This window comes from Spermophilus citellus (assembly GCF_964194105.1).
Source record: "Spermophilus citellus genome assembly, chromosome: 7".
Taxonomy (NCBI): Eukaryota; Metazoa; Chordata; class Mammalia; order Rodentia; family Sciuridae; genus Spermophilus; species Spermophilus citellus.
The window spans coordinates 161815086-161842693 of NC_138188.1; the positions used below are offsets into that span (position 1 = coordinate 161815086).

General features: G+C 53.2%; 1 protein-coding gene across 1 annotated transcript in view; it reads left to right on the plus strand.

Annotated features, from left to right (window-relative positions):
• The window catches only part of BACE2 (beta-secretase 2), an 80114-nt gene that overhangs the window by 32988 nt on the left and 19518 nt on the right, over positions 1-27608 (plus strand). Inside the window, exons 2-7 of the mRNA XM_081301474.1 lie at positions 6240-6328; positions 15074-15290; positions 18449-18577; positions 19837-19971; positions 21984-22085; positions 25341-25490. Of these exons, the coding sequence (XP_081157600.1) occupies positions 6240-6328; positions 15074-15290; positions 18449-18577; positions 19837-19971; positions 21984-22085; positions 25341-25490 (822 nt within the window). The remainder of the gene's footprint in view (positions 1-6239; positions 6329-15073; positions 15291-18448; positions 18578-19836; positions 19972-21983; positions 22086-25340; positions 25491-27608) is intronic.

The window sequence follows — 27608 nt, forward strand, 5'->3', positions numbered from 1 at the left end:
GCCTGCAGAGGCCCTCTGAGCCTGCTGGGATTGAAGGAATGAAAAGTCAATGAGCTGTTAATCCCAGAGGCTAAGGCAGGAGGATCATGAGTTCAAAGCCAGCCTCAGCAACAGGGAGGCACTAAACAGCTCAGGGAGACCCTGTCTCTAAGTAAAATACAAAATAGGGCTGGGATGTGGCTCAGTGGTCAGGTGCCCTTGAGTTCAATCCCTGGTACCCCTCCCTTCCCCACCAAAAAAAAAAAAGTCAACGAGGATGGGAACAACAGACCCATCTCTGGTGGACGCAGGTTTCCCCATGGGCCACTGTGTCAGAGGAAGTGGAGCGGTGGGCTTTGCAGAAGGCTGCACAGTGTGGGAGAGTAGCAGGCAGGAGGCAAGACCTCAGATCTTGCTGGACCTTCCCACCTCTCCCGGTTGCTGGTTTTCTTGCTTATAAAGTACCGATGCCATGATGTCCTATATGCTTCTGAGTCAGGTTAGGTCACGCTTTGAATGTGTGAAAGCATTTTCTGAATTTGTGACTTCAGTATCGTTTTAGGAGTCTGAATGATGTAGTCTAGAGCTGGGCTGGTGTGCACACAAGTGTGTGTACAGTAGGAGTGCATGCACATGAAGTGAACCCAAAGATGCAGGTCGTGATTTTAGAAATCCCTGGGACATGGATAGGAGGAGGAGGACACAGGGCCATGTGACAGAGCCTGAGTTTTGCAGGATGAGGGTTCTGGAAGAAGCCCACAGGCTGAGTTTTGGAGCCCCAGGTACTTCAGTGCATCCTGGGAAACTTGTAGGGTGTTGATGGTCTTTTTCCCTTTGCCGCTGAACTCCTTGCAGGTGGGGCTGCATCTCTCAGGGAGCACAAACTGTGTTAAGGTGTCTGCCTCTGATGCTGCGGAACGGCCTGGGGGTGTCAGCCCCTGGATTTTCATCCACTCCTGACTTGGAGCCTGCTTTGTTTATTTGGGACGACTTCTGTCCTCAGATTGAATATGTAAGAATGACCTGTCACCTGGTGGCCTGCTTACACGGCCACAGCTCTGGACTGAATGCTCTTGAAAACTGACTTCTGAGGAAATCTCAGGGAGGTGTGACTGTCCCAAACTCCTGGGCAATGAGAAGAGATGGTCAGTGTGAAGCACTGCAGCCCACGCTTGGGTCTGACTGTCTCTGTGCTGCGTTCCCTGCCTCTGCAAAGGGGCAGCAAGGCCAAGGATGGGTGTCAACAAGCCTGTTTATGAGGTGGGAGGCAGGAATTCCAGACCCAGGAGAGCAGGGCAGAACGTCTGCCCAGAAAGCTCCTGGGCACTGGGACTATTGTATGGAGGACAATAGTCTTGCTGCCGCCTCAGCCAGGCCTGGGGTGTGGGAGCCGCCAGTGTGGACGTGGAATGCCCGTCTGCCTGGCAGAGCCCACGGGCGCTGGGTGGCCGGGCCATGCTGGCATTTTGCCCGCATCTTGCAGCTGCTGGGTGCGAGGTTGCCAGAGAGACCCGGGAAACGCGGGTGACATGGCATGCTTCTGAGACTGACAGCAGGCCTGGGGGACAGCTGCTCCTGTTCAAGATCCCATGGCTTTTATTATCTGTGGCTTTAATGACCAAGAAAAATCTCTGCAACCGTGTGCAGGAGTCAACCTCGAGGGTGGTGACATCCCTTGTCTCTCAGGCACACTGCCCTCTTGAACGCTGGGACTCCTGGATTGGCCCCAGGAAGGGATCCCAAGTGGTTCAGGGCTCTGTGGGTCTTCACCCTCCCAAACCCCTTCACCCCGCAGCTTCAAAGCTCATCTTGCCCCCAGGAAACATTTACACTCAGGACGTGGACAGGAGGAGGAGGACACAGGGCCATGTGACGTGAGTGTGTCAGTCCGTGTCAGCGCCCACTGGTGTCTGCTGGTCAGGCAGTAGCCTTGGCACTAGACAGGGTGCTTTGGAACCCATTCCAATGGTAAGACCCCAGGCCTCACTCTTCCGCATGGACCTCAGCTCTTGAGTCACCCCTGAGCTGGCTACAAAGGAGTCATGGAAGCCAGCTCTGCAGGCAGTGAGGAGGCTCAGAGACAGGCCCACCTCGAAGATGGACAGTATGACGCACTGACAGGTGTCCACATCCATTTACGGCATCTGTCAGCGCAGAGTGAAAGGGATGCCAAGGGTTGCTGGTCAAGCTGGAGGCCAGATGAGGCAGGAGGGACCCCCCCCCCTTAGAGCTTTTCTGGGGCTCTCAGCCCTGCCGACACCTAGAGTTTGGACTTCTCCCCTCCAGAACCTGGAGAGAATAGGCGTATGTTGTTTTTTGACGCCCCGGCAGGGGTATGTGTTACGGCAGCCCTAGAAGACCAATGGGAAAGTTGAGCCCCTTTGTCCGGGAAAGTTGAGTCAGCCAACCAGTGTGAAGTCGGACGGATACCATGGAACTGCGAGGCCAAGGAAGCAATCTCCAGGCGCCAGGGGAAAAGGAAAGAATAAAACAGTCCTCAGATTTCCCTCAAGTACTTGGTGTTGAAAAACACTAGAGAAACATATATATGCTGTTCAGAGGAACACGTGACTCAGGTGTGTAGAGCCCAGGCAACCCTTCTTCAAGTGTAAGAGTCTTGGCGCTGTGTCCCAAACAGGAAGGGACCGGAGAAGATGGCTATCTTGGGGGGGGGGCACAGGATGCCCAGCAGAAGCTCCCATGAGGGATATGGGGGAGCCAGCCTGGGCCTGCGACTGCCTGTGACCACTGAGCAGTGGTGGGAAAGGTGATTGTCACAAGCAACTCTTGAGAGGGCGCAAACAGCAGTGTGAGCCGTGGACAGGCGCCTGGGGTAGAGATCCACAGCCATCTAGGAGGGCCAAGGACGACAAGGTGGGCAGACAGGGGAGGTTGAAATGCCAGGCAGGTAAAAGCAGGAGCGCTCAAATGCACCGCGTGAAATGGTAAACAGCCGCCCAGAAGAACAAACAGGGTGTGAGCCAGCGTGTGCCCCGTCCCTCCTTATCTTACAACACCCACCGTCACGGGCTTAGCTGTGTGCCAATTTTGTCAGATCTCAGAGTGGGGAGCCCACAGAGACATTCTAAGTTGTGAAATCAAGACAAGAGGTTAAAGGCATCAGGTAAAGTTGTAAGACAAAAAACGAGTTAAAATGGATACAAAGCTTGCAAACTACAAGAATTCTTAAAAACCAGGGAATTCCAAAGTAAAGATTAAAAAAATAACAATAAAGTAAGAAACATTAAAACAGAAACCGAGATACAGGAAATGATAGGGTTAAGAAAAATGTGTGTGTGGTTGGGTGGGTATGGGGTCAACCATCTCTTAAAAGATGAAGGAATTAAAAACTGCCCAGCAAGTCCGACATGCCTGGAGGTGAGCCTCTGAAAATTTAGTCTTGTGTGTGTGTGTGTGGGGGGGGGTACTGGGGATTGAACCCAGGGCCTTGTGCATGAGAGACAAGCCCATGGGAGACAACTGAGCTATATCCCCAGCCCCTAAAAATTTAGTATTTATGAACAGGAAGGAAAGGGAACCTGGCCCTACAGGAGGGATTTGTTCAGCAAGACTGAGCTACAGATGGGTCTCCTTCACTTGTTTTTGTTATTGTTGTTGTTTATTTTGTCCTGGGGACTGAACCTCGGGTGCTTACCCACTGAGCTACATCCCCAGCCCTTTTTATTTTTTATTTTGAGACAGGGTCTCACTAAGTTGCTCAGGGCCCCGTTAAGTTGCCAAGTCTGGCCTTGAACTTGTGATCCTCTTACCTCAGCCTCCTGAGCCACTGGGATTATAGGGGTACACCATGAGGTCCAGCGCACCCACTTGTTTTAACCTCTGATTGATGATTCAATGCGTAAGATGATTTCTTAGCATCCACCAGTTCCTCTCCACCAAACTCCAAGTTCAGTTCAGCCCTTTGCATTTCTAGGTTCCACATCCAAGGATTCAAACCACCAGGGATCAAAAATATTTTAAAAATTAGTACTGAATATGTGCAGACGTTCTGTCGTTGTTCCCTATGCGGTGCAGTTTAACAACTCTTTGCATGCATTCACATCCTGCTGGGTATTATAAGTCGTCTAATAAGTCATTTAATCTGCATTTAGAATATGCAGGAAGATGTGTGTGGCTTCCCCCACTTTGTATATGGGACTTGAGCTTCCTTGGAGTTTGGTACCTGCAGGTTGTCCTGGAGGCAATCCCCCAGCTACCAAGGGAAACATGAATGCAGATTTGTTTGGTGCTCCTTTGGACTTCGCTCCCTCTGAGGCCCTGGAGAAGCCGGCCCTGCCTCTTCCAGCTTCTGGTGGTGGCTGTGAGTCCCAGTGTCCTGGGGCTGTGCAGCCCTGACCCCTGCCTCGATTGTCACATGCAGCTCCTGCGTGTTTCTGTCTTTCCATGGGCCTTCCCCTCCCTGCAGTCCGACTGGATGGGCCACCCTAGGGATGCTACCTTAACTTGACCAGCTCCGGGAAGACCCTGTTTCCCGACAATGTCCACTCAGGGTGTGAGGTTGGGGTTTCAACACCGGAAGGCCGTGAAACCCCAAATGCAGGTGTTGGGCCGGTGAAGCCTGGAGTCTGGGGCCAGGAACGGGCTGGCTGTGAGCTTGGGGCTCAGGGGCGAGAGGAGGCCTTTACAGACACGAGGGTGTGAGTCTAGAGGGCAGAAGCCACGCCAGGCTGAGCCCTGGGCAACTCCATCCAGCAGCAGGGGCGTGGGGAGTCGCAGAAGCAGGAGGAGAATTCAGGAAGGCTGGAGTTCCAGAGTCCAAGGGGAAGGAGGAATTTCCAGGAGGAGGGGTTGAACCTGAGCCAAATTCTGTGGCTGGGTCGAATAAGTGGGGGTTGGGGGCATAGAAAGTTCTAGACTTAGCAAAACTGAGGGTATTGGCCAAGGCAGCAGACTGTCCATGAGATAATGCTGGACAGAAGCTTGCCTGTTCTGTTTCCTGTCTCTAGCTGTTTAAACTTGATGTTCAGCCTTTGGGCTTCATCTACCTACTCTGTGTTCTAGAGTCTTTGTTCACTCTCTACACAGCTGGCCATGTGTCTGCACTTGGGATAGTGCTGGGCATAAAGAGGGGCAACCTACCCTTCCTCCCCTCGTGCCATTGTTAACTGGGAACATGGGCCAAACCGTGGACAAGCAGCAGGTCAACAGCATTGGTCACTGGGGAGGTGCAGGAAGCCTCAGCAAGATGCCACTATCTCCACTGGTGTGGCAAAAACAAAGGCCACCAACACCAGATTTGGGGGAGGATATGGAGCAAATAAGCAGAGTGGACCCTGGCGCACTGCCATGCGAGTGCATCTTGGTATGTCTGTGTTGGAGAGCTGCTCAGCAGTTTATTTAGAAAACACTAGAAAAGCATCTTGACCCTGTGACCCAGTAGGTTTAGTCCTGGGTATTTACCCAAGAGAAATGGAAGCATCTGTCCAAAGACTTCCAGGAGCGTCCACAGCAGCCTCACCCACACCAGCCTTCAACTGGAGACCAGCCAACCCCATCTAGAGAAGCAGACCCACTGCCGCGGAGACTCCAAGAGCAAAGACCCCAGCAAGAGAGCAAACCCAGCACCTCCCCGTTGCCCTCACAGAACCTTCAGGAGCATCTGAAGCCGTTCCGTGGTAATAGAAGTCAGAACGTGCGTGGCAGCTTCTGGGGAAGAGGCGCCAAGGGGACCTTTCAGGGACAACAGAAGTTCTGCATCTTGGTTTGAGGACATACTGTGGCAGCCCTCACGGAGCATTTCAGGCGAGATTGGGCACCTTCAGGGTGGTATGGCCATAGTCTCACACGCATTTCAGATCTTGCATTTTTATTGTACAGAAATTATACTGTAATCAAGCTACAAAAGCAGGACTGGGGCAGATGTCCCCGGGCACTCTGCAGGGGACATCTGCAGAGGGGCGGGGGGGCCAGTAAGAGGCTGCTGAGGAGAGAGGCCATGTTGGATCCGGTTTTCCCAGAGATTTGGGAAGGCAGAAAGAGGGTGTCCCAGCCAGGGAACCAGGGCACAAGCTGGGGCTGGGGGCTGGAGGAGGCTCGGCCTTGTTAGCCAGTCCCAGCGGCCTGAAGGGAGATGCAGCGGCTACAGGGCTGTTTCCAAGGCTGTGTGTGCCTGAGGAGGCCGCTCCTTGCTGCAGGCTTCTTCGTGGACTCTGTCTGATTCGGTTTACAACAGCCTCCCCAGTCAGTACAAGCTTTTGCCTTATGATACTTTCTATTTTGTCTCCTTAAAAAAATAAAAGCTACAGATTCTCGTCGACACTGGAAGCAGTAACTTCGCCGTGGCAGGTGCCCCCCATTCCTACGTAGACACCTACTTTGACGCAGAGAGGTAAGCGATGGGTCCAGAGCGGGCCTGGCTGGGTGGGGACACCACATGAATCGGCATGTAGAATATACTGGAACAAACCAGCCAGAAGACTGACTCACTTTCAGGGTGTGTGTGTGCATGTATGTGTACACACGCACACTCGTCATCTGTGCTTGTGTCTGGATGTGTACCTGAACTTGCATGTATACGTGTAGATGCACATGTATGTATGTGCGTATTTCTCTTCAGGGGAATCCATCACACAATCCCCCTTACGTAGCCTCGGTGCATCCACAGGAGGGTCGCCTTATGCATTGTCAAGTGAAACAACTTCTGCACTTACACAGAGTGCAGAGCTTGTGAGCCGTCAGTGTGCGTGGGGAGGTGTGGGCAGAGGAGCACCATGTGAGAGTGTGGCCATTCAGGCAGGGGCCATTCTAGGCAGGGGTAAGCATGCAAAGCCAGCTCTGTGTTGCCCCGTCGTTCAGAACAGTTAGGGTACAGTTCAGGAACATCGCTGTGGGGAGGTATCTGGGGAAAGAAGTCAGTGGCTCATTTAGAAAGAGTGAGGGTGCTGAGCACAAAGCACATGACCTAAGCACTGAGGGGCTCCACAGGGCAGCTATGGGATGGACTTGTGAGAAGGGTGGAGGTTTCTGGAATAGCAAGCTGTGCCCAGTGCAGGGGCCAGGACTACTGGCTCCAGAGGACCTCTGAGTGGGTGCAGGGAGGGTCCCCAGTGGCTTCATGTCACCCTCCAGTTCTGCAAGAGCCTTGGATCTGGAGTCCCCGTCCTCTGGACACTTGAAGCTGCTCTAATGCTGTCCACATTTGGACTTCACGTCGGTTTTTGTGAAGCTCAAAGGGAGCAGGCGGAGCCAGCCTGCCGACATGCCAGGGCTTTCTTCTTAGGGTCATGAACTCCCATAGCCTGAGAACTGCTGGCGGACCCTTGGCCTCTCCGCCCCTCTCACTTTCCTTATCCACAGTCTTTATTCCGAGGACTAAAGCCCAGATTTAGCTGCCAGAAAACAGGGAAATAAGAGCTCGAGGTTTCTGAGGACCCTGGCGACTTAATAAAGTAAGACTTCGGCAGGGGAAAGAAAACGCCCCCAGAACAGTCCTGTGTGGCTGCGCTGCGGCTCCCCTGTGGGGCAGAAATGGTGCAGCGACCAGGGTGTGCAGCTGCAGCTGCTGGCTGTAGGGGGAGCGGTGGCCAGTGCATGCGGAGCCCCACAGAGCCACAGAACAAAGTGGCACCCGTCCCTCAAAGAACTTAGAGCGCAGCACGCGACTCCACATATTGTAAGATTTCCTAGGGTACACTAGCTGGCCCGTGATGGCCTGAGGAACGAGAAGATCAGTGTGTGCCAGCAGTTGTGCTGTAACCACGAACACGCATAGAAGTGGGTGGTGTTCCTCGGTGCGAAAGGGGCCATGGCTGTCCTTTCCCGTTCAGACGCAGGTTCATCCAAGTCCTCTGCCCACAAATAGCTCCCACCTCCAGTTGCTCACTCTGGGTGGCCCCGTCGTGGGACGGGACGCCAGGTTGCTCCAAACCTCCCATGTTTATCCACATGGCCTGGGAAGTCAAGTAGGCAGCAGCCCACCCACCTTCCTGATTCTGCACAGCAGGCCCGGGCCTTCCACCCCACACCCTCCTCGTGACGAGTGCTTTGTGTCACTCCAAATGAAAGCAGCCAGGAAATATAATTTAACCTACGTACATAATTCTGAATGGCCCTATGGAGCTCACACGTGGAACACTCCTAGTCCAAAAACTGGCATGCTCCAAAGTCCACCAGCTTCTTGAGCACTGACATGATGCTACAGGCGGAAACGTCCACTCCTGGACTCAGGTGACAGGTCATGGTCAAAACAGGTGCACCAGAAATACTGTATAAAATGACTCTCAGGCTACATGTCCAAGGTGCAAATAAGTGAACTTTAATTTTATAGTTGATTCCCATTCCTGAGGTAGCTCATTGTGGGTATGTGAACATTCCCAAATCCAAGACACCAGTAGCTTTATTTTATTTCAGGAAATAAACACCTGTGCGGGTGGAAGGAAGGAAAGGGATGTGTAGTAAGGTAGTCATTGTCTCTGAAGGTGACCTGTGGTTCGAGCATACTAGGAAACCATGGGGGCAGGGCCTGGAGGCTGTGTGGGGACCACTGTGGCTGCGTATCACCCAGTGTAGACTGACCAGGGCTGATTGAGTAAGACTCCAACCCGCAGCGCAGCTTGGGTTGTTGACGTTGTTTCTTACGTGGTGAAGAATCCTGGTGAAGTTCAAAGAAAAAGTTATCACCTGCCATCTTATTTACATAGCAGTTAATATCCAACTTCTGTTAAACCCACATAGAAAATACTCAGTGTGTATGTGAAAGGGAGGCACATCTGGGGCTCAGGTGGGTTTTCACCCATGTGCGTGCCCAGAGGGGCTCAGAATGTGGACAGGGATGAGGGACAAGGGCTTCTAGGATAGCCATTGTGCCTGATGCTGGCCCACCAGTGGCCAAAAATGCCCCCAGAGTTTCCACCACTCTCCCACAGGGGATGGTGTCCTCCTCACTGAGAACTGCTCCTGGTGACAAAGTTGTCCAGCCCTGTGTCATTCTGAGCAGGTTCTGGTCTGTTCTGCACACTGACTCGGGTTCCCCTGGGTGGGGTGCTCAGGACACAGAGGCAGGAGGAACAAGCCCGAGCAGGTTCACATCCCAAATAAGTTCATTCCTTATCATACATCTGTTGACATTAGTCACAGTAGAGAGACCGGAGAGCCAGGTCGGGGTAGTGTGCATGGTCACTTCCGGGTTTAAACGTGCAGACTTCACACAGTGGTGGTCACTTCTAGACTGTAGGCAGATGGGGTTCTTTGGCAGCTGACAATTGCCAGATCCACAGAAGTCAGATGGGCTTCTCCACCCAGGCCCTGTGCCAATGCCTCCACCCAGGGGTAAATAACAGCCACCACCGCCAAACCATGTACTGCCCTCCATACATGAGCCATGGTTAATCAACCACACAACCGGGCGTCCTTCCCCTGGGCTCTGCTGTGCTCTTTGTTCTCATCAGGCCCCAGGAGGCCACATCTGTCTAACCTCCCTGTTGGCTGGTCCAAGTGGATTTTGTGCACACAGCCAGCCTGGCGTTCAGGTGGCAGATGGGTCCCTTTACCCCACCTAAAGGCTGGGCTTCTCTGGCCATCTGCCCCTGACTTGGAGCAAACTCCTGAGGTGCACACAGCTCCCTGCATGGCCGAGCCTCCTGCTCATCCCACCAGAGGACACAGACCTGCCATCGGCTCTCTGACCACTCCAGTTTCTGATCTGCTTCTCCTCTTGTGAGTAGATAAAAACAGAATAAGAACACACCCATGTCCAGGGAGAGCCCTGGGCTGCCCCAGTGGTCACTTTGGCCCATGACCACTGCCTGCCAGCAGGTACTGCTGAGTTTACTTGTTCAAAGCTGCACTGCAGCCAAACCTCCTGCCCTGGTCCTGCCTCTTTTCAGGAGACGGCTCCTCAGCAGGGCTCGAAGGCCACTTCTTTTCTTGGCCGAGTCAGACATGAAGCTTCACACTTGTGACCTTTGGTGGGCTCTGTGCCCCAGGCCACATGCCTGTCCCAGGCTGGCCTTGCAGGTCAGTCCCCTCTGGGGCTCGTGTTAACCTCGCCTTCTCTTTTTCCAAGCTTCTGGGAGGCATGTGGCCGACACAGATCCATTATTTCAAGATCCCGGTGTTTTCTCTCGATGACTTGCTGTGAGGCTAGCTTGTCCGATGCATTCCCCCGACTTTGGCCTGGGCCTACGGTGCACCTTCAGCCCTTCTTCAGTGGGAGCACAGAGCGTGTTCTCTTCCCTTCTGCATGTTGGACAAAGGAGTCTTTTCTGAAATGTGGCCCCCTGCGCTGTGAGGTTTCAGTGTGAGCCCGGGCCTCTGATCTCAGCTGTAATAGGGTTTCTGGTTGGGTTTGAGCCTCTGATTCAAGTCCCCAGTCTCTGGGCATTCAGGTTTAATGTCTCCTGAAGCACTCTACAGTAATTGGAGGTTTGGCTTGGCGCTTTGGGCAAGGTGGCTTTGATTTATGGGATGAGAGGTCGGGCTGCCGTGAGTCATTGGCATAGCTAGTCTCTGTCAGAACTTCTTCCATGGTCGCGAGTGCTCCAGTGGATGACTATGCAGTGGAGAAAGAATTGTGTATGTTTTTTTTTTTTTTAATGTACTTTTTTTTAGCCAATAAAACAGCCTCTGGCCTGTTGGCTTGAGGGAAAGCCAATATACTCACCCCTCGACCCTCTACTGATTTGGTCAGGAAATTCAGTATATATTCCCATTAAAATTTCCTGGCTCCTGGGCTGCATGTAAGCAAAGCCCACAGAGAGGGTGTAGCGAGGAGCCAACTGTTCTCTGTAACTGATGCCTGGAAGTGGGATTCAGGGACTCAAGACGCACCTGGTGCCTTCTCTACAGAGGCCAGACTGGACACGGATCAAATGCCTTTCCCTGTAACAGTGACAGATCTGTTTGCCTGATTATTTAGGTGCTTTCCTACGCCTGTGCTTTCCTGGAGGGACTGGCTCTATTAGAGGCCTGTGAGTAGTGGTCACTGCTGAGGGGCTGTTGGGGACCCAGGAGGCTGGGCAGGCTTGCTGAGCTGCCCTGAACCTCACAGGTTCCATCTGTTCCTTCTGGTAACTTCCAGACTTACAGAAGAGAGCGAGGGACCTCTGGTCATCTGGGCCAGGCCACCCCGCCCACAGGTGGATTCCAACCCTGAAAAGTTCAGGAGAACCCCAGGGAGGCTCAGGCAGAATTCTTCAGGAGACCCAGCGTTCCCTGGTATAGGGGACCCAGAGCCGCCCAAGGATTCAGCTGCCTTGAATCTGCCCTTCCGGCTTCTCTTTTCTGTTTTCTGGAAGCATTGGTGGGCTTCATTTAAAACAATAAGACGCTCTACAGCTCTGCTCTCCTCTTCGACTGACCTTGCTTTTTAATCCTGAGTCCCCTGAGCTCTCTTCTTGGAGGCAGACTGTCTTCTGAGTTTGGTTCAAAGTGTGTTTGTTGCTGTAACTGGACTTTTTCCTGCCACCCACAGATTGTCCCTGACAGATTGTTATTTCTGAGCACTGGAATGGACATTACATATGAGAAGCCCACCCGGCGTTCTCTCTGGGTATATTTAATTAATGAACAGATCAGTTGGCCATTCAGTGCCAAGAATTAGGATGTTAGAAAATGAAGGTAGAAGAATTTTTTTGTGTAATTTAAAGTTCTGGAAATCCTATGCTAATAATCCATAGAGCTGCTTATGATTCTTCTCCAGGACTCCATTCTTTGAGGTTTAGTGAAAGAAACCCAGAGAGAAGGGCTTAGAACTACTCTTCTTTCTCACATTACCTCGAATTGTGTTTCTGCAAGAGTACCCAGTGATCACATGTAACCATTTAAGCTTAAATTCATTAAGGCTCAGTGAAACAAAGGCTCAGTTCTTCAGTCACACTACTGCCACATTTCAAGTTTCAGTAGCCACGTGTTGCTGCCACGTTGGGCAGTGGCAAAGCAGAACATCACTGTCACCACCGCCGGTTCTGACACTGGTGCAGAGCACAGAGGGACTCACCCTCTGAGAAGCCTGTTGCTCAGGGGGATGACCGCTCCTCCACCACCCCAACCTCCTTAGCAAAGCCAGGCCCCCTATGGGCAAGAGCTGCCCCTTTCCATGAGGTTATTGGAACTTAGAATGAGATAATTCGGGGTCCTCAGTATTAGTAGTTCTGTAGGAACATAATTCTTGAATTTTCTAATAGTAGCTCATAGATTGGAGAAGGTAGCAAGTGATTAGATAATTATAATAATAGCAGCTATTTTGGTTACGTACCTGTCATGTTCTGGGTTTTTTTTCTAAATGCTGCGTGGTGTTAACTCTTGTAATCCACATAATTAACCCCAGGGGGTCTGATAGGAGGACCCCATGTTTCAGTTGAGGAATCTGAAGCACAGAGAGGTTGAAGAGTTGGCCCAGGTCTGGAGGCTTGTGGGGGGTTGAACTTGTACCTGAACCCAGGCGCTGTAACTAGCTGCCACTCCCTTTCCGCAAATGACACTGAAATATCCAGAACAATGTCAGGGGCCAGCAATCTGGGCAGGAAACTGTAGAAGACACGCCTAATACCCAGCGTCCAGAAGGGCTCAGGTTCCTAGCCTAAGGAGTTGTTTACAGACCAGAGGCAGTAAAAACAGAACACCTTTCCCAGGAGGCCACCGCACTTGAGACTGTTTGGGGACGATAACTAACATGCTAGCCCAGGGGTTGGCAAACTGTCACTGTTGGGCCCAACCTGACCTGCCGATGCATTTATAAATCTAAAGTTTTATTGGCACCCAGCCACACAGCCATTTCCACATACCACGTGGCTGCTTCCACGTTAAGGTGGCAGAGCTGAGTAGCTGTGACGGGCCTCGTGTGCAATGCAGAGCCTGCAACGTTTCTCTGTGGGCTCTTCAATGAACAAAGTGGGCTAACTCCTTTCTAAACCGTGCTCTCAAAGCATTTCAGTGTCAGCAGTGGTGTTCCTGACCTTGAGGAATGACCTCAAAGTGTCAAAAGGGACTGAATAATTCAGAGTTTTTCTTAGCATTGAACATGACTGTGTGCATGCACCAACCCTGGAATTTGGCACTGCACCCATCCTCAGATACTCATGCCTAAAGGTCCAACTGCACTTTCCATGGCGATTTCTGGTGGGGCAGCCGGGACTCAGGGTGCCCAGCTCTGCTGCCCTCACCCTCTGTCTCTGCGCCTGCCCCTCCTCAGGAGGTGTTTCTCTTACGTTAGGGCCACAGTGGAGGGAACTCAAATGGTTAGCTGATATTAAAATTCAACACCCGTCAGAGTTTATTCTCCATCATAAAAGTGAGAATAAATTAAACTGCACTGAAATTTCTTTGCCAGACATTTTTTAAAATAACATTTTTTCCTGATTCTGAAAGTCACATGCAGAAGTTGCCAAAGGATTCAACGACAAGAATGGGCATCTCTCCACCAAACCCATTACCCAGAGACAGCCACTGCTAATATTTGACTGTGATAAGTAGTTTTGAATATTTTGCCACAGAGACAAATTTTTCTTTCAACCTAATTTTTCCCTGACACTTAAATGGTAGGAAAAACCATATTTTCATTGCTGCATAATAATCTCTCATACAAATACACCATAGTTTATTGAACTATTTCCTTTTTACTAGGCCTTTGGTTTGTTTCCTATTATAAATAAAACATTATGACCGTCTCCGTTTCCTGAGTACATCCTCAGGGTCAGATTCTCAGAACTGTGATTAACAAATTAAAAATTATTTGGGCTGGGGTTGTGGCTCAGTAGTAGAGCACTTGCCTAGCATGTGTGAGGCACTGGGTTCGATCCTCAGCACCACATAAAAATAAATAAATAAAATAAAGAGATTGTGTCCATCTACAACTAAAAATATTTAAAAATGGTTGACATTTGTATAGCGTAAAAGATACATGAAAAATAAATATGCATAAATATGGAATCATGTCATCTCTGACTTAACTTCTTCCTGACCCCAAGCAAGACTGCATTAGCTTCTACATAAAGACATGTTAGCTTGTGTTGATGTTGTGCAGCCTTTTTATTGGAGCAGAGTGGAGTGGAACTGCAGGAAGAAGAGCCCTCTAAGGTTGTTGGTTTGGTGATTTGACACTTGTCTTAGGAACCTGGTCATTTTCTGGCTTGAATGTCCAGATATCTGCTCAGAGTCATTCCTGGGGTTCCTTCCTATAGCCCAAGAGTTTTCAGACTCATGTGGATACAAGAAGGACTGCAGGGCTGGACACCCAGGACTCTAACACCCGCTCTCTTCTCCCCAAGAGGGCCTCCCCAGAGAGCTACAGGATCCGTGTCCTCATGTAAGTGCCTGGTGTCAGAGAGGCCTCTCTCACCAGGAGTCCCTTGCTTTCCCGCCATCTTGGGGAGAAGCTCCAGTTCACTCTCATGCTACCTGGAGTGCTCTGTGCTCACATGCCGAGCAGATCACTGGCTGATCCTGAAGAGGACGGCATTGCCATCTGTCTTGCCCATCGCCTGCCCCTGTTCATGTTACTCTTTGTCAGTAACTGTGGTCCTCAGGTTCAGATGAGTCCCAGGTTCTTGGTGGTGCCACCATTTAGATATGAGTGTAAACAGCTTTGAGGCATTAGGAGAGCCTTGAGAAGGGCTGGTGACTCCAGGGGCAAGGCTGGCTCTGAAGACGAAGGACCTGGACTCCCAAGAGGGGGCTTGGTCTTTGTCACCTGGGTCATGTGAATCTGAGCCTCAGTCACTGCTGGAAGAGCTGGTAGAGCCTCCTCATGGGCTGCCAGCACCTCTGTGTCACAGAGCAGCATCCAGTGTCCCTTTGAAGCCAGTGGGCCAGGCAGGTGCCCAGATCTGGTCGTGTTCTTGGAGGCTGAAGGGACTCGTGGGTCGGGGTGAGGAGACGGAGAAGGACACTTGAGGGCTACAGGATGACCCAGACCCGCCCTTCCACGTGGCACCACACCCTGTCATCAGAGTGCAACTGATCCTGTCTGGTGAGGAGGGTCACCTGGTCAGCACTGGCACTCCTGATCATGAAGAGCTGCTTACAGTGGGCTGCGACGGGGACAGCTGCTTGTCCACAGTGACCACCCTCTCCTCTGTGGGTCAGGGAACCTGGCTCTGTGCACGGAATACAATGGACTTTTCTTTTCCTTCTGCAGGTCCAGCACCTACCGCTTCAAGGGCTTCGAAGTCACTGTGAAGTACACACAGGGCAGCTGGACTGGCTTCATGGGAGAGGATGTGGTCAGCATCCCAAAGGGCTTCAATAGTTCGTTTCTTGTCAACATCGCCACTATTTTCAAGTCAGAGAATTTCTTTCTGCCTGGGATCAAATGGAATGGAATACTTGGACTTGCTTATGCCACCCTGGCCAAGGTGAGGCAAATCCAGGGATTTCAGCCATTTATTTAAGTTAGTAAACTTTGGATGAGAGTCTGATAACCAGCCATTAAAGGGCTAAGAGACGGGGACTGCCCCTGAGGGTACCCAGTGAGAATCCCCCCCACTGTTGAAACAGACCAGTGCTCACACACTCAGGTCCAAGCACTTTTAAATTAAAGGTAAATGGCACACTTCTTGGGAACCTCCCTGCAGGATTTAATCATAACATGAACATTTTTGGTTTTGTTTTTTGATTATTTTAGTGCTGATGCTAAAAGGCGTCAGCAGAATCTGAATTGTGATGATTATGGAGTTGGTTCAGGAGTTTCTACCAAAACAGATTTGAAAGAAAACATGCATGTGTTCAGTTCACACAGGCACATGGACAGGGGCCTGTGGGGCATCCTGGGACATCAGCAGGTGGAGGTGCCCTCCTGTCCTGCCATCACCCGCCCTCTGGGGGAGCCTCCCAGGACACAATTGGAACAGGAACATGTTGAGGTGCCCTGGGGATGGCCAACCCCTCCAAGGAGTGACGAGCCAGGAGATCGGGACCTCGCTCTCAGGGCCATCATGGCCTTCACATCATGGGCAGGACAGAATTGGATGTCTGCAAATATTTGTACTTGGGGCCAACCCCCAGGAAATAATGGTGTGCAGAAGAGGGAGGGAGGAAGGCGGATTTCTCCCTGGGAGTGTCACCAGAACAATCGGGGCTAGATAGCAGAGGTGTGCCCTGGGCTCCCGGAGACAGGCGGGTCTGCGTGGGCTCGCGAAGAGCAGAAGGGGGCATCTCTTGTGGTGCTGGCCCTGGGCCCCACACCTGGCTTCGTGGTGCAGCCTTAGACTTAGAGGCAGAGCTCAGCATGTGAGAAGGAGGGGTCATTACCCTGGCAACAGACCCTGTGGGCCCTTGGAGATCCAGAGCGGAAGGCCAGTTTGCCCACCCTGTGGGATCGTTACTCCTGTTCACATTCATTAGCAAATGGTGTGTGGTGGAGCAGACAGGTTTAGTGCCAACCCAGGACTCCCCAAGGAGAAAGGCTGACCCGGTTCTGGGTGCCTGTCAGGCCCTAGGGAGAACATCACAAGCCGCTCATTCACTTGAGGTTTGTGTCCTGTGATGCCCACCTCGTAAGGCCAGGGTCTCCCATGTTAGAGCTGTGGGGGCTAGGTCAGAGAGGCTTGACCCCTCCACTCAGAGCACAGAACCCCGTGTCCTTTCACCCTCTCTGCAGAGCGGCCACAGTAACCTGAGGTGAACGTCTTAGATTGCAGACGGGTAGAAACTTAGTAGATCCAATTTCACTGACAGTGTGACCTAGGGCAAAACATCTCATCTTTATGTGTCTATTTGGAAATGAAAGATGTGAGCATGATTGGTTTTATGCAAATTATTCTAGATGATAGAGTAAATTTCAATGATCTGCAATTAAGAGAGTGTAAAACTTCTGTGAGAACAAACTACTTTGGGGTTTTGGGGGACTATTCAGACCCCCCACATGACCTTTGCTCTCTTCATCTATGAAATTGCAAGATGACTGACCATTTGGCTTCATGCCCCCAAGTTGGAGGAGCCAGTAATGGGAGCTACGGAGGAAGTGGCCCATCTGGAAGGACCAGCACAGTGGTGTGGGCCAGGCACCCAGTGTTTCTGGAGTAGGGTGTCGAGCACTCAGTGGAGGTCACAGTGTGTGGTGTCCCTGGTCAGCCCCAAGTGCTCCTACCAAGGCTGTGTGCGACAGCTACCACTGCACACCCACTAGACCATGTTCCCTTGGGGCTGGTCCTGAGCAACTGCCTCTTTTTGAATCCCTTGGGGGATCCTGAGGCAGGGTCCCAGTGGAGAGTGGCTTGGCAGAATGATAACAGAGCCTTGATCATGGGTCCCCTTAGGTCCCAGAACAGGCCTGGCAGGTGATGGCTGTCACAGACAGGAAACCAAGGCGTGACCCTGGTCAGCAGGGTGGAGCCCAGCCTCAGTCCCAGGTGGTGTTGTTTCTGCTGCCTCTCAGGAAGGCAGGCCAGAGTCCACCAGACCCCACCCTCCTGCAGGGACTTTGTGTCCCTGGACTTGTAGCTCTGCTGCAGGTAGCCAGCTGGTGGCCAGATGTGGGTGGACTGAGCGAGTGGGAGGCAGAACTCATCCCTCACGCCTCCAGAACTGCGATCTCAGCTCTGCACTCAGTGAGCCACCCTTCCTGCCGAATGACCACAGGTGTCAGAGGACGCCTTCAGCCTCTGCCTCTGCAGCTCATTGTTGTGATGGCATCCAAAACTGACCCCTCCACCCCCGAGTGGCTTATCTAGATCCTCCCGGCTGTCTAAACTCAGGTCTGTAGTCAGTGACTTTCTGCATGGATGCCCATGCCCTGGCTCCCCGACGTGGAGCTGTTTGCAGAGTACCCCTCTTCTGCATGCGTAGCCGTGAGTGGGGACCAAGGCTGTATGACAACACACAGAGCAAGCCAGGCCTGCTGCAGTTTGGCAATGGGAATCACCGGGCTTTGTCTTTTTAGGTCCTTTTCTAATTGCTGCATTGTAATTGCACCTCAGAGTGGGTTTCCCTGTCACCTACTCGGGCGTGAGCATAGTTTGGCCAGTTTCGCTCCCCAGCACCTCCACTTCCCCTCAGTCACCAGCCTTGTTAACTCCGAGGCTCACTGACACTCTCCTGATGCTGCCAGAGTCCAGCTGGCTGGGCCTGGGCGGGGGACTCGCTGCCTGGTGGACCAGTCACTAGTCACTTGATGTAGGGCAGTTGCTGGGAGATGGGTCAAGCTTCAGCAGCTGCAGTAGCTCCTAGAGACACTGTTCCCTGCCACCCTCCAGTGTCCAAGGTTAACTCCACTTCCTCCTCGTGGACACACGCCCCCCTCTGGAGGCCGTGGTGAGCAACCTGAGGTTGTCTGCACCACTCCCAGAAGCACTGTCTTCCTTCACAGCAGAGGTCTTCCAGAAGGCGCGCCCCACACGGGAGCAAGCGCCACTGGGGGTCTCCGCACCTAATCACAAGCATGTTTGTGGTTTAGCTGGAAAACTCCAAATCTGAAAGACCCAAAGAACCGTGAACCGTGCTTGGTGTCCACACTGGGCGGCCTTCGTCTCCACCATGACTCATGAAGCCCTGTCCTTCTTTTCACCCTCCTCAGCCATCAAGCTCTCTGAAGACCTTCTTCGATTCCCTGGTGACTCAAGCAAAGATCCCCAACGTCTTCTCCATGCAGATGTGTGGGGCGGGACTGCCAATTGCTGGATCTGGTACCAACGGAGGTAGTCTTGTGGGTATCTTTTAGTCTTAAAGGGATGAAAAAAAAATCACAAATTTATGGGGTTATTTCAGCTTTACTAAAAACTAGATGAGAAATTTTAGACACATAGGCACACATAGGTACTATAACATTGTGATACTCTTTGTTATAGAAGCTTTTAACAATGGATAAGCTTGGGTATTATTTTATCCTTCCTAATCATGCCACCATCTAGAAATATGCACCTCCAGATCCCACTCACTCTGTCCTTATTGACCTTTGAAAGCACACTGCTTTCAGGGAGAGGAAAGGCACAGAGGAGCGGAGGGGAGGTGGCAGCTGGGTCTACTGTAGGTGGGGGCCATGCCCTCCCTGGGAGACAGGAACATGTGCACACAGCACAGGGAGCAGGTGTTTTCTATGGAAACACATTCCAGACTATCAGCCATACAGATACATCGTAGCCAGAACTTCCCTTGGGGGACCCTGCACCCAGACATCTAGAGTACAGGGGACAGGAAGATGCACAAGGAGGGTCCATCTCAGGGAGAGCTGGCCACCCCCTCTGCCCTGACCCTGAGAGGCATGCTCAGCACCCATCCCAGCCACTGTCATCGGCTGATGGTCACCAGCTCCCAATACTCCTGTCTTGTCTTTTTTTTTCTTGTGTAAAGTAAGAGTTGAACTCAGGGTTTCTCTACCACTGAGCTGTGTCCCCAGCTACCCTCCTTTTTATTTTTTGAGACAAGGTTTTGCTAAGTTGCTGAGGTTGGTCTTGAACTTATGACCCTCCTGTCTCAGTCTCCTGAGTCGCTGGGATTACAGGTGTGCACCACTGCACCCAGCTTCCCAGCGCTTCTTTCCCTGCTCCCAGGGGACAGGGTAGCCTCACACTTGCAGCCTGATGCTGTGACTGGGAACGCCCCTGTGCTCTGCTTTCCTCGTCCCTGCCCTCCAGGGGACTCGCTGCCATCCATCAGGGCAGCTAGGTATCTTATTGCATCTGTTTGGGGTGGGGGTCTCAATGCTGCGAAGCTGGAGTCGTGTGTGCTTTCCTTAGATAAGGACCCTGCCAAAGGGTCTTGGTTACACCAGGGCATGGCTCCGTGTGACCTTGCAGTTGTGGCCCTCAGACATTCCCCGTTTAACTTTGAAGCATCAGTATTTGCTTCCCAACATCACAATAAAGAACAAGTGCTAATTCCAGTGAGGCTTCACCCGTGAGCGAGTGCTTCTAGGTGGAAATGTTGGCTGTGCTCTTCCTCTTACACCTGTACTTTCCTCCCCAGGTCCTGGGTGGAATTGAACCCAGTCTGTATACAGGAGACATCTGGTATACCCCCATAAAGGAGGAGTGGTATTATCAGATAGAAATTCTGAAATTGGAAATCGGAGGCCAGAGCCTTAATCTGGACTGCAAAGAGGTGAGCACCCGCCACTCTGTCATGCCTGTCTGGGGCCTGGGCCTGGTGTGCTTCAGCGTTCACAGCTGGAGCCTGCACAGGAAGTCAGAAGGTGCCTTATGTCACAGGCTAGTTCAGGAGATTCTTATGGGAAAAGACACAGGGCCTTGTGGATGGTAATTTAGTGCATGAATTCCAGCCCCCGAGACCCCCTGGCTTAATGGGGCAAAGCTAGCACAAGGCAGGGAGTGAGGAGCCCCAGAGCCAACTATACCCTTCTGCACGTGCCTTGACCTGAGGGTCCCTGACCTCCACTGCGGAGGATGAAACAAGCAGATTTTTATCAGAATGGGGGACGGAGGGGACAGAACTCAGCCAAACCGAACCCCAAAAAGCCATATACTTTATCTGCCCTGTGTGGCCAAGCCCTGCCCTTGAAAGCGATCCCCGCCCCCCTGAGCTCACAGCTCCTGCTCAAGGAAGAGCCTGCCTGCTGGGGTGCGAGGCAGACGCGACAGGCCCAGGGACACACAGCTGTGACTCTGTGTAGCACCCTCTCACTGCTCTGTGGCTTTTTTCGTGGCACATGTGACATCATGAGTGCTGTGGCCTTTCAGCACGGCCTGTGAAAGACCCCGTGGCTCCTGTGCTCCTGCCCGCCAGGCTCCCTGCCCGTCACCGACACCTTCCTCCACCCGTGCTCACGTGCAGACTCCCCGGGACCAAGGCTCACACAACTGTGTTTTGTTGTGACAGTGTTTCAGTCCCAGCCCTAAATCTGTGTTCATGTCAGAGGCACTTATTCACACTTAACAATTCACCGATGGACCCATAAGCGGGCCTGTGTGTGTGTGTGTATGTGAGAGAGAGAGAGAGAGAGAGAGGGAGAGAGAGCGCACAGCGCCTCTCTTGAGGCTGGATTCCTAGGCCTGGGCTCTGTCCTGCGTGTCCTACATGCTGCCATCCCTCAAAAGAGCAAGTGACAACGCCCAGGCCATGCCACATTTCAGCCTCCTACAGGACTGTCATGTATTCACTCTTCATACAGGTACAAAAACATAGTTTTAGGAGCAAGCAGAGTTGACTTTCACATTAGTTTTTAAACTGAAAATAAGTGTTTGAAAATAATATTAATTAGTCGGTTCGTTTCATTTTCTCCAGATTCTCCACTCCTCCTGCTCACTTCCTTTGACCTCACTGCATGTCTGGCCATGGGAGTCACAGACTTGTGTAAAGTAGGAGGGTCAAATTGGCCATGCCTCCTCCTTTCCCAGGCAGCGTCACTCAGCTGGGTTCCTAGTGGATGTAGTGGCCTCTCTGTGGTTGGCCCACTGATCCCCTTTCTCCTCTGTCACATCAAGAATGTGACAGTGGGGATAGGGCTGGCTGCTGTGCGTGTGTGTGTGTGTGTGTGTGTGTGTGTGTGTGTATGTGTAAGTTTCCCATGACAGTAACTGAGGTGACCAACTTAAAAAGAGGAAAGGTTGATTTTGACTCACAGTTTGGAGATTCCAGTCCATGACCGACTGCCCTGTTGCTTCCGGGCCTGTGGGGATGCAGCACATTATGGTGGGAGTATTTAACAGAGGAAGCTGGGAAGCAGGGTGCCAGGAAGAGACCAGGGTCCCACAATCCTCTGCAAGGTCACACCCCAGTCACCTGTGCCTCCTGCAAGTGCCACCTCTTAAACTTCCCATCACCTGCCAAGGGCGCCTTTCCCAGGTGGGTCTCGGGGCACTCCAGACGCAAACAACAGCAGTGCCCACCACGGGTGTCCTGTCCTGTCAGTCTCCTCTCAAATGCGAACATGGCGAGCTATGGGGGGTGGTCCTCCTCGCCCACGAGTAGATAGTAGAAAGTTGATCTGTGCAGCTTGCAGAAGTGGCCTTAATAAGTCACGTCAGCCTCTAAAGTAAAGGGTTCCCTCCGTGCTGGGTCAAGGGTCCTGGGAGAGGGCATGGGGCCGCTCCATGCGGCAGGTCCAGCCATGCTGGTGGGAGCGTGCCCTGATGTGGATGCCCCCTCCCTTCTAGTATAACGCGGACAAGGCCATCGTGGACAGCGGCACCACGCTGCTGCGCCTGCCCCAGAAGGTGTTCGACGCGGTGGTGGAGGCCGTGGCCCGCACGTCCATGGTGAGTCCTGCACATCCATGGTGAGTCCCGTGGGCTCGTGCAGTGCCAGGGGCACTGGGTGCTGATCACACGCCCGGAGTAGCACTGTGACAGAGTCTAGCAGCACGGTGACAGAGCTATCACTCTGTGTGCGCTGAAGGTTTTGAAGGGTGGACTCTTAAAACCTATTATTACAAAGTTCACGTTCTGCTTGATGTTGGCCAGTAAGTAACGCCTTCGTGTTGACCCCGAGGAGCTGGCTCAGAACGGTCGATTCTGCCTGGGGTTTCCATCGCAGGGCAGCAGGTGCGGTACTCGTGACACTACCGCAGTCCCCTGTCGCTTGAGGACAGAATGTGCTCTGAGAGATGCCTCGCTGGGCCAGGCAGACGCAGTAGCGCGTACCTAGAGGAGTCTGGTGGCGCAGGGCAGTCAGGAGCACAGTGGCCGCGTGCCCTGCGAGGCGGCTCCTGTACACGGTCATTTCTTACTGCTATCAGTATCATGTGCTTTCATAGGACGGGGGTGTACCCCAGCTTCAGCACCAACGTGGGAGAAGTGAAACGTTGCACGGTGGCCACACTGACCACACTGTCACTTGAAGGCAGCTCTGAAGTGGTTCCCGGGACCTCCCTCGTAGGTGCAGGCTGTTGTTGGCTGGGATGCTGTCACTGGGTGCATGACTGCATGTTAAAGTGACGGTGAATCGAGGGTGCCTGTGTGGCCTTTAAGCCAGGACAAATAGCCCTGAACATCACCCCTCTTTGGCCTTCACCCACCGTGTGCTGGCATCTCATCCCCCACTTCTGGGGGAAGAATGACTTGTTTCACAGAGGACAAAGGTCAGTTGGCCAAACTAGTGATTATTTCATGGCCATGCTCTGAAAGGTAGTTAAATTTGGGACCTGGCTGCTGGAACTTTCAGTGTCACCCCAATTGTCTGGACAGTCAGGACATCAGGGTGGGCCAAAAAGCACCTGACAGAACATAGCACTGGGGTCCAGCGGAATCTGGTGGGGTCCAGCCTCTGCCACTCAGCGGCTGGGTGCCTGGAGAGAGCTGCCCTCAGAGAGCCTCCGCCTTCTCCTCTCTGGGGCTGTTGTGGGAGTTTGGGTGAAATGGCCCGAGCTGGTGTGTGGTCAGCACTTGGTAGAGAGAGCTTCCATGAAACGCCCAACGAGGCACCACTACGACTTGTTTGGACACCGCTTCTGACTTTGTAAGTATTTTTTGTGGCATCTGCGCACTTGAGGCCGTCTTTGCAAGATCACCAAAAGTGAGCATTTCCATGCAAAGCCGGTGTGCTGGTGGTCACGTGGGGCTGGTGATGGACTGCCATGGAACCAGGATGGACTGATAAGAAGATGCATAACTGTCACTTTGTTGGAGCTTATAGCAGAAACGTGGGGAGCAAGAGGGGGTCCAATTGTCCTGAACCAAAACTTCCAAAGTCTAAAGCTGCATGGGAAGAGCAGCAAGTCCACAGGACACGAGGGAAACGGCAAGAAAGGACACGGGGAGGACGTGGAGCCTGGTGTGACTCGGCGGGGGGAGGGGCATCTTGGCAGCTGCAGCAGAGACCAGAGCCCATGACCAGCTTGCTCAGCATCCGTGGGATCCAGGAACGCCACGTCAGAGCTTTAGTGCTGAGAAGCCAGGCAGCTTGTGGGACATGAGACCCACCTTAAATCAGGAGGGCTGTGCCTGTTTCCTAGACAGCAAGAACGTGCCCGCGGAATCGTCATGGGTCTCCTCAGGCTGGGCGCTCTGAATGGTTGATGTTTACCAGTGTCCCCAGGGTGAGTGTGAAGGGTCGGTGGGTGGCCACAGCAGGCGTCCCACTGCCTGGGCTCTGTGGGCCTGGGGCGCGAGCCTCCTGAGAGCATGCAGCCGTGCTCAGCAGCCACTCACTTGGGGAGAAGGAGTGAGCTGACGGCATCTGCTTGCCTTGTCTAAAATTATCCTCTGATTTCATTCCGCGCCAAGGGGCAGAGAGTCCACAGCGTGCATTGTCGTCCTGGAGGGTCGGGCCCAAGGACTGGCCGCTCCTCTCCCTGCTAGGTGCCTGTTCCCAGCTCTGCTGCCTTGTCTCCTCTCTAGTGAGGAGAGGGCTGGATTCAGAGAGTTAAAGGAAATAAAAACACTGGGCCCTGTCCCTAGGCTTGGGTCCTTCAGGTGGGATGCTGAGTTAGTGTTGGGTGGGTCTGTATTCGGGGGAGATCTGGGGTGGGATGAGGTGCCTCCATGTGCTCACCTCGGTCCTCCTTCCCTAAACTCTCCTCCCTGAGCGGTGAGGACTCCAGCTGTGGCTCCCACCTGCTGCCCCTCCCGGGGTGTGTCCATCTGGCCCAGAGCTCATACTCAGCTCCCTGGACAGACATCCCCCTCACTCCCTCTGTCCTCTCCTACCTCTGCCTCAACACACGTCGGGTGTGCTGGTCCTGCCCCAGGTGGAGGAGGGGAGGCTGCTGGGAGAGACACAGCGTAAGGAACCTGCAGGATCCGCACAGGTGGACCTGGCTCCGCCCCTCCCGCTCCCAGTGAGGCACAAGGGGGCACCCTGAGCTGGTGGCCATGTTTATGTCCCTGGGTGCCTTCCTCCCCCCACCCCTGAGCCTCATCCCTACGCAGGCGTCAGGACTTCAGGGGACCAGGGAGAGAGGGCTTAGGCTCTGGGGCTGGAAGCAGAGCTGCACCACACCAGGAAGTGTCCGAGGCTCAGGGCCTGGGGAGGAAGGCTGCAGGACAGGTGTGCAGTGGTGGCCGTGGGCGCTCCGTGAGGATCAGGGACAAGGTGGCACCTGAGCCAAGACCTGGAGGACTGCGAGGTCCCCGCCCTCGCGGGGGTCAGGAGTCCAGGGGGCAGCAACACCCAAAAGGGCCCTGAGGGTCACAGTAGGGTTTCTGTCTTCTAAGGGGCTGCCGCCCACCACCGTGTGGCCCGGGGCAGTTTCGGCCCCTCTCTGTGCTTTGGTTGCCTCATCTGCCAAGTGAAGGGGTCCAGTGGCCACCTGGCTGGGGCTGAAGGCCAAGTCGCTACCGCTGCATAAGCCCAGCGCTCACGCTCAAGAGCGCTCCGTGAGTCTGAGCAGCTTTTACGATTATTATTTCATTGTTACCAACACCCCCAAGGGGCTGAAGTCCCTGCCACTCTGTCCACATGAAATGCTGTTTGTGCCCGTGGGCGTCTGGCGAGGGGACCAGGCAAGCCGGGCACTGTTTCCTGTTGATGCGCGAGACTGCTCCCTGTTTCTCACAGGATCTTGTTTTGTCTAGATTCCAGAATTTTCTGACGGGTTCTGGAGCGGGGCCCAGCTGGCGTGCTGGGCGAATTCTGAAACACCTTGGTCCTACTTTCCTAAGATCTCCATCTACCTGAGGGAGGAGAACTCCAGCCGATCCTTCCGCATCACCATCCTGCCTCAGGTACCTACTCGAACCTCTGCTCCCTCTGTGCTTCCTACAGAAAGGAGCAGAACCAGGGGCTCTGTGCAGAGGCCCGTGCATTACAGGTGCCACACCCCCCCCACTGGACAGCCTTCTCCCCCCGGCACACACTGGTGCTGAGCCCACAGGTCTGCTGGTCTCCGCCATGCTGGCTCACCTGTCTCTGGTCAGTAGCGGGCGCTGGGCTTCCTTGGCCCCAGAACAGGGGGCTGGAGGGTAGCCTTAAGCATAGTCTGGGGGCCAGGTGGGCAGCATGGTGGGTCCATGTGTCTTTCTGCATTCCATACCTGACTTTGACATTGCAACTGGGTTCTAAGGAGAGGATCCCTGCTGTGACCCCTGACCTCTGGGCTCAGAACTGGCAGCCCTCTCCTCCTCAGTACCCTCCAAAGGACCCCAAGGTCATCAGATTCCAGGGCTGGGAATAGAGAAGCCCCTCATAGTAGGAGGAGCCACGGAGACACATTGTGGAGGGTGGCCATGAAGAAGGGTAGCACTTTTGTAACATGTGCCACACACCATTTTATTCGGCGATGGAGGCATCATTATTTTTTACTGTAATTCCAGTAGCCACAGACCGACTCCTTTGTCTTGAGAGCCTGAGTAGACAGCATCCCTCAACCCCTCCCCAGACCCACAGCCCTAGCCCAGATCCTCTCACCACCAGCTCCCCCAGCAGGCTGGTTCCTCCTCTGCAGCCGATTCCCACCACCCCCGACCCTCATGGGGTGCCTCAGCCTCTCCCATCTCCTGGCCTGAGTTCCACCAGCGCCGGTCCTGGGAGCCCATCTCTCCTCCTCCGTGTGTGCAGATTCCTCCCATCTTCTAAGACCCAGCTCAAACAAGCCCGGCTTTTGTTGAGACTCGCTGAACAGAATCACCCTTTTGTGAACTTGCCCTTCAAACGCATGCTGCATGTTTGCCAGTCCACTCCTCGGGGGTGGGGTCATCTATTTAGGATGTATTCTGTGCTGTTTCCTCTTTCCATTTGACTTCTGTTTTCTTTGTAAAAGTCATCTTATGTCTCCTCTCTGTTGATTATTAATTCCTGGGGGATGGAGATGAGCACCTTGAGGTTTAGAGACGGCCTTCCTCTGGACACTGGCAGGCAGCAGAGGGAAAGTGCTTGCTGGCTGACACAGGAGTGTCCTCGTTGTGATCTGTGTATGGGAGATAAGGGCTGGGACTGGAGAATCGGGAGGGGACTGACTTCTGAAGGAGAAAGCAATACCACTTGTTCCTGTGTTCAGATCCCGGGGTCCTGGGAGGCAGGACAGAAAGCCACAGGAGAGCAGCTCAGCAGAGGACACACAGGCCAGGCACGGGGGCTTAAGTGACACCGTCAGCACCACCCTTGAATCCCGAGTAACTTGGAGCAGGTGGCTTGGCCCTTCTTTCTCACTGTGAGGGAGAGGGAGTAACGCCTACCAAAGGCGTTTCCAGATAACCTTGGATGAGCGCCCTGCATAGACGGCTGTTAGAAAGATTGATTTTCAGCATCTTTAAAATAATGTGTTGTTTATAACAACTGGTCAGTCAAACTGCAATACGTGGACACTGTCTCATCAGTGTGGTTTGTAGCCAGTGTCCAAAGCCAGCCTGAGGACAAAGGTGAGCAAGAAGTGGTAAATAAGGGCATGAGGGTTGATTGACAGAGCCCAGGACCTGGGAGAAGCAGATGTGGGGAGCGCAGGCAGGCAGAGAACTCTCTGTCCACGGCACCTCCTGGCCACAAGAGCTGAAGCTAGTGGGGAAGCTGCCGTGAGGACCAAGCTTCGGACCACACAGGACTATCATGAAGGAGCCCTTGCTGTGTCCTCGTGAGAATTCACCGTGACTCCCTCTTGGAGATGGGAGACTTTGGGGGTTGACCTTGACCCGCTCACATTTTCATGTACAGATCTGTTTTCCCTGCTGCTGTCCTGGGTTCTCAGGTCACTCACTATTCCTTTGGTCCCCCTCCTTGCTGGGGGAGGAAGCTCCCTTTGCTGCTGTACCCATCAGGGATTACGTGGGGAGTCACTCCTGAGCAGCTGGCCCTGCCCAGCCAGCCTCTGTACTGACACCCAGGGCATCCTCAGGGCTTCTTGCTACAAA